This window comes from Vombatus ursinus, unplaced genomic scaffold, assembly GCF_900497805.2.
Source record: "Vombatus ursinus unplaced genomic scaffold, bare-nosed wombat genome assembly UNPS02014770.1, whole genome shotgun sequence".
In the NCBI taxonomy this organism is placed as follows: domain Eukaryota; kingdom Metazoa; phylum Chordata; class Mammalia; order Diprotodontia; family Vombatidae; genus Vombatus; species Vombatus ursinus.
Window position 1 is genome coordinate 32,831,767 of NW_020954548.1, and position 6,906 is coordinate 32,838,672.

Here is a 6,906-nt window from a genome sequence, read left to right on the forward strand (position 1 = left end):
AAAAAAAAAAAAAAAAAAAAAAAAAAAAAAAAAAAAAAAAAAAAAAAGACTCTTCCCTGAGTTAGGAGACCTGGGTTCTATCTGCCCCAGCTCAGCCACTAACTTGCTGCATTTACAATGGATAACTCACTTGTTGCGAGTTCTCAGCCTCCTCATCTGTTAAATGAAGGGGTAGGAGAGGAATGTTGCCAAAGTTCCTCCCAGCTCTGAATGTCAAGAGTGGCATTTGTGCATGAGAATGTATTCTTGGAGTTTTAACAGTATTTCCATTTACTAAGGGAAGCACAGCATGAAGAAATGAGGGCTTGAATAATACTGAGTTCAACTAGACATAAATAGAAACTTCCTGACTACCAGGGCAACCACATTTTACACCAACTATCTTAGAGAAGGTTGGGTGAATCAGATTTGGTCCCCATACTTTAGACAGATTCAAAAACACAGTCACATATAATTAGAGAAACTTATTGGAAGGGACTTTGGATAGAGGTCATCTAGTTTAACCCATCTCTGCTCAGGAATCTCATCTACAATATCCCCCACAAATGGCCAACCAGCCTCAGCGTGAAGACCGTTAGTGATAGGCAACATGGCACAACACTCAGAGACAATCCAGCATGGTTTTGGACAGTTCTAATTCTATTCTAATTCAGTAGGGGGGAGATGAAAGAGGAAGGCACTGGGGATCAGGAGACCTTGGTTTGAACCATGACTTTGCTGCTAACTACCCACATGACCTAGGGCAAGCTTTATAACCTCAATGCACCTTAGTTTCCACATCTGTAAAATAAAGAGGGCTTAACTAACTTCCTTTCCTGTTTGTAATTCCATTATTCTTACATGAAGCCAAAATCTGCCACTCAAACATTTACTAGCTGCTTCTGGATGTGCCCTGTAGGGCTAAACAGAACAAATTCAAACCCTCTTCCAAAGGCCAGGCCTTCAAATACTGAAATGCAGGTACTATTTTTCTTCCTGAGTATTTTCTTCTGCAGGTTAAACGGTCCCAGTTTCTTCAGCTCATCTTTGTATGGCAGAGTAATCCTAATCATCCTGGTCTCCTGTCAATGTCGATCTTAAAATGTGGCACCCAAAACTGAACACAATAATGCGGATGTGGTCTGAACAGGGCAGAGGACAGCAGAATCGTTACTTCTCTTATTCTAGACACCTTTTAATTCTATACACTTTTTAATGCAGCTAAGACTGTGTTAGCTTTTTTGGCTGCCAAGTTGTTATTATTATTACTATATCATAGTTTTAGACTCAGGAGAGACCTTAGAGATCATATGGTCCAATTTTACAAATGAGGAAACTGACACACAGAGAAACTAAGCAACTCGTTCAAAGTCAAGTAAGTGGTAACTGGCAGAATTGGGGCTTGAATCCTGGTCCTCTTCAAATCCAGCCTCCTTTCTATGGCACTCCACCCGCTCTTCTGCTGGAACATTTTCAAGCCCCTACCCCCACTCTCTATTAAATTTTTATATTCAAATGACAAGTAGGTGGATTTTTTTAAAAAAAACCTAGGAAGACTTACATGAACTGATACAAAGTGAAGTGAGCAGAACCAGAACACTGTACACAATAACAGCAACATTGTGCACTGATCAACTATGAATAACTTAGTGCTCCTCAGCAATACAATGATCCAAGACAATTCCAAAGGCCTCATGATGGAAAATGCCATCCATATCCAGGGAAAGAACTGATAGAGTCTGAATGCAGATCCAAGCATACTATTTTCACTTTCTTTATTTTTGTTTTTGTTTTTCTTTTGGTTGGTTTCTTCTCTCACAACATGATTAATATAGAAATACGTCTATATGATTTGCACACATATACCCTATATCAAATTGCTTAAGGAGAAGGTAGGGAGAATATTTGGAACTCAAAATTTTAAAAACATGAATGTTAAATATTGTCATTACATGTAATTGGAAAAAAGTACTTGTTAAAAAAACTTTTTTTGTATTCAAGCACAGCACCGTACATTTATCTTTATCAAATTTCATCTCATTAGATTTGTCCCATTGTCCTAGTCTGCAGTATCCTTTTGGAACTTGACTTTTGTCCTAGAGGTTTGGAACCCTTCCAAGTTTTGTGTCATTTCCAAATGTGCAATTCAACATAGAAGACTCTTTAAGGTTTGTTACACTGACTCTTTCTCTGTAATAATAAATTAGGAAAACACTGATGTGAAGTTCATTCAGCAGTATCCATTTCACTAAGGAGCAGAATTTTCTTGACTTCTTGTATGTGGTAATAGTCAATGTCTTTTTTTTCCCCCCCAAACAGATACTTAGCAGTAAGATACTTTGGTGCACTAATTAATGAATGTAACTTACAGCTCTGATGGCAAGAATGTCCTCCGCAGGAAGCCATTTCAGTATATGAAAGAGGACATCTTCAGGGAGACTCAATAGAGTTAAGACTCGGGGCCTCTTTTTTATTCTTCTTTTTGAAGGAAGACAAAAACACTTGGAGCACCTACAGTGAATCACTGGGGAAAAAAAATGCCAAAATTCAGTGAATGATAAAGTAAAAAACAAGTCACAGTGAAACATATTTTAAGGAAAGATAGAAATTGAAATCTCAGAATGTCGAAATAAAGGACAAGTGTTTAAGGAAATTTGCCTCTCTAAAATATAGCTGAGAACAAGTTCATGAAAAGGCCTCTGAACCATCAAAATAGAAGCCAAAAGTCCACGCACCTTACTCATAGGAAAGGCTGTTGTGTGCCCACTGAGCCTGTTTACTCTTTAGACATAATTCTTGTTGTTCAGTTGTGTTCGACTCTCTGTGACCCCATTTGAGGTTTTCTTGGCAAAAATATTGGAGTGGTTTGCCATTTCCTTCTCCAGCTCATTTTACAGATGAGGAAACTGAAGCAAACAGGGTTAAGTGACTTGCCCAGGGTCACACAGCTAATAAGTGTCTGAAGCTGGATTTGAACTCGTCTTCCTGATTCTAGGCCCAGTGTTCTATCCCAGCTGCTAGACACAATTTTAACAAGTTTAATTAACAAGGCCAGAGATCAGAAGGGTATGTGGGTTGCTACAGGTTAGCACAATGATAGTAAGAGTACAGAAAAAAGTCAACAAACTAAAAATACATAGAAACTTGGTGTCACATAAGGGAAAAAAATTCCCATTAATCTCACTGCACTACAGCACAGCAGGTGATGTACTTAGTGATGACCTGGAGTCAAGAAATTGCCTTGTTTAACGATAATCTATTAGCTTTCTACCTCTCTTTTTGCCTTCCCACAGCAAACCTTGCTCTTTAGCAACACTGTGACTTCAGATCCCTTCACCACTCATCTCTCTCCCAGGCTACCTCTTACCTTGCACTAGTCACAATCTCCTTTGTCCCTCATCTGGACTCTTTGGTAAACCAGTTCAACTCTAACTGTCCTCTTTTCTTCAGTTCCTCTCCTCTTTATCATATTGCCAATTGAGCCCTCCCACTACCTACTATTGCCTTTGCTCCTACACACTTGCTGCTGAATAAAGGTGTCTGTCACTCAGATGTCTTCTGCAATGATCTCCTCCTTCATCTCTGTCTCATCCAAAAAGATGTTCCTTCTCTTTGACAAAGCTAACCCCTCTACCTGCATACGGGATCCCATTTCATCCCTTCTTCTCTAACAGATCACCCCACTCTTTCACTTATGTTCAATTTCTCCCAATTTACTAGTTCCTTCCCTACTGCCTACAAACACAACCACATCTCCTTCATCCTCAAAAAACCCACACTTGATTCTTCCATCCCAACTGCTACCTCTTCTGCACTTTGTGGTTAAACCCCTTGAGAAGGCTGTCTACAATTGCTACCTCCACTTCCTCTTTTCTCACTTTCGTCTTAACCTCCTACAATCTGGCTTCCAAATTCTTCATTCCACTGAAACCACTCTCTCCAGTCATCAAAGATCTCCTAATTGCCAAAGCCAATGGCTGCTTCTCAACCCTCAGTCTTCTCTACCTGTCTTCAGTCACTGACACTGCTGATCACCTTCTTCTCTCCAGCTTTTCCTGGCACCACACTCTCTCTCCTGGCTCTCCTCTTACCTATCTGACTACTCTTCCTCAGTCTCCTTTGCTGGATCCTTGTCTAAGTCACATCCACAAACTGTGGGTGTCCCACAGGTCTGTGTCCTGGACCCTCTTCTCTTCTTGTTCTATATTAGTTCATTAGGTGGTCTCATCAGAAGTTAATTATCGTTTCTATACTGATGATTTTTTTTTTTTTGTTTTGTGAGGCAATCGGGTTTAAGTGACTTGCCCAGAGTCACACAGCTAGTGAGTGTTACGTGTCTAAGGCTGGATTTGAACTCAGGTCCTCCTGACTCCAGGGCTGGTGCTCTATCCACTGTGCCACCTAGTTGCCCCTATGCTGATGATTTTCAGCCTTAACCTCTTTGCTGACCTCCAGAACTTAAATCTCCAACTGCCTTTCAGATGTCTCAAACTCGATGTTCAGCAGACATCTTAAACTTGACATGCCTGAAACTGAATTCATTATCTTGACCCACTAAATCCTCCCTACTTTCAAACTTCCCCATTACTGCTGAGGCTATCACCATTCTCCCAGTCTCAAAACCTAGATGCCGTCCTCAGCTCCTCACTCTCATTCCCCGATCTCCTCCCCCACCCCCCCTTCCAATCTGTTGCCAAGGCATGTCAGTTTCACTTCTGTAACTTCTGTAAGGAATATGCCCCCTTCTCTCCTCTGACACGGCTCCCACCTTGGTGCAGGCCCTCATTATCTCATGCCTGGACTACTGCAATAAGCTTCTGGTGGGCCTGCCTGCCCCCAGCTTTTCTCCCTACTCCAGTCCAGCCTTCATTCAGCTGCCAAAGTGATTCTTCTAAATCAACAGTCTGATTGTGACTCCCTCATTATCAAAAGACTCCGGCAGCTCCTTATCACACCTCCAGGATCAAATACAGAATCTTGTTTGGTGTTCAAAGCCCTTTATAACTTAGCTTTCGGCTGCTACCCCCTCTCCAAGTCTTCTTACACCCCTCTACACTGATGCAGTGACACTGGCCTCCTTGATATTCCACCACCAAGACAGCTCCAAGCATTTTCTCTGGCTGTCTCCCTCTCCTGAAATGTTCTCCTTCCTCATCTCTGACATGGCTTCCTTCAAGTCCCAGCAAAAATCCCACCTTTTACAGGAAGCCTTTCCAAATACCTCTTAATTCTAATGCCTTCCCTCTGTTAATTACCTCCTACTTATCCTGTATTTGGCTTGTTTGTACATACAGTATTTGTTACTTGTCTCACACAACAGACTGTGAGCTCCTGGAGGGCAGACTATGTTTTGTCTTTAATTGTATCTCTAGTGCTTAGCACAGTACCTGGCACAGAGTAGGTGCTTGATAGGTGCTCAATGACAAACTGAAGAAAAGGTTAAATATGTTAGCTGAAGGCAATGTGGAGTAGTGGCAGCTGGGTGGCGCAGTGGATAGAGCACCAGCCCTGGATTCAGGAGGACCTGAGTTCAAATCCAGCCTCAGACACATAACACTTACTAGCTGTGTAACCACGGGCAAGTCACTTAACCCCACTGCCTAGCAAAAACAAAAACAAACAAAAAAAAGAGCTGGCCTCAAGGTCAGAAGACTTGAGTTTAAATCCTGTATCTTGGATGTGTGAGTCTGGACAAGCATTCCTCTCCAGCGTTCTAAAAAATTCTCTTAAGTCTATAAATTGTAGAGGTAATACCAATAAGCATTGTTAGAAGGAGTTTCCTATATCAATGAGATTTGCATTTAAAAAAAAAAAGTTTTGGTGTTAAAAGCCACTGGCCCTCTGAGCACTCTTAGGCATCATTCTTTCCTCACAGCCCCTTCCCCCTCTCCCTAGCCCTTATGCCTACTCCTTTTCCCTTTCTTCCTCTCTTTTTTCTTTCTCCCCTGCCTCAGATATAAGCCTGCTCTTAACCCCGCCAGCAAGCTGCTGGCCTTACCTGTGCCATACTGAGCAAATTACTTACCTCAGTTTTTTCAACTGTAAAGAAAGAGTTTTTCAGTTCTAAATTGATGATCCTACGAATTGCTCACTTTTTACAAACAACCCCCCCCCCCTCAAATCGTCAGATAATTCAAACCTGTTCTTTCAATGTAACCTTGAAGCAAAGGCAGCAGGGTTTCCTGAGGACACACTGCTTTATGAGTTAGGTCTGTTACTCAACGAAAATCTACTAGCTAAGAAACCGTGGGGGTACATCCTTTGCTTTTCTTTTCTAATTAGGGCTTTGAAGATTGGGATGCTAGGCACTCATCACCCATTTTGTTCATTTAAAAGGCCTCTCTGAAACGGCACTGAAAGAGCCGCCCACAATAATAGGTAGGCACCTGGACAGAGTGGCAGCCCTTTAAAGAAGCAAGATGCTCGGTGCCCGGATCCAAGGCGGAGTTCGAGAAGGCAGGACGGGACGCGAAGTCGGAGGACTCGAGTTCACGTCCCGATCTTGACCCTACCTACCTAGGAGATGCAGGCGGGGCATTTCACATCTCCGTGCCTCGGTTTCCCCCCCGTGTAAAAGGAGGGGGGAGGGATGGGTTGGGCCACCGCAGAGATCTCTTTCCGGGTGTGTGGGGGTCCTGCAATCTAGGGGATTTCTTGTGCCCGTTACTCGGGAGCGTCGTGAAGGAGGACGCACGGCGTCCACACTAGGCAAGGGGTCGTAGCGAAAAGCGGGCTGCCGAGGACCCCGAGCCCAGGGAGGGTTCCCGCCGGTCCGCAGCGTCCTAGTCCAGCCCCGAGTTTCAAAGGTTCGCTCGGTCACTCACCCCCTCCGCGGACCCTCATAGTTACTGCTGCAGTTATTGCTGCTGCTGCTGCTGCTGCTGCTGCTGCTGCTGCTGCTGCTGCTGCTGCTGCTGCTGCTGCTGC

The 6,906-nt window shown here is 43.2% G+C and overlaps 1 protein-coding gene across 3 annotated transcripts in view; it reads right to left on the reverse strand.

Annotated features, from left to right (window-relative positions):
• CCNF (cyclin F) overlaps positions 1-6,864 on the reverse strand; it is a 36,490-nt gene extending 29,626 nt beyond the window's left edge. For all 3 annotated transcript variants that reach the window (XM_027863199.1, XM_027863198.1, XM_027863196.1), the window contains exons 1-2: positions 6,804-6,864; positions 2,349-2,503 (exon numbers count right to left, since the gene is read on the reverse strand). In XM_027863199.1, coding sequence (XP_027719000.1) covers positions 2,349-2,503; positions 6,804-6,822 — 174 coding nt within the window. In that variant the 5' untranslated portion in view covers positions 6,823-6,864. The remainder of the gene's footprint in view (positions 1-2,348; positions 2,504-6,803) is intronic.
• Between the last annotated feature and the right edge of the window lie 42 nt (positions 6,865-6,906).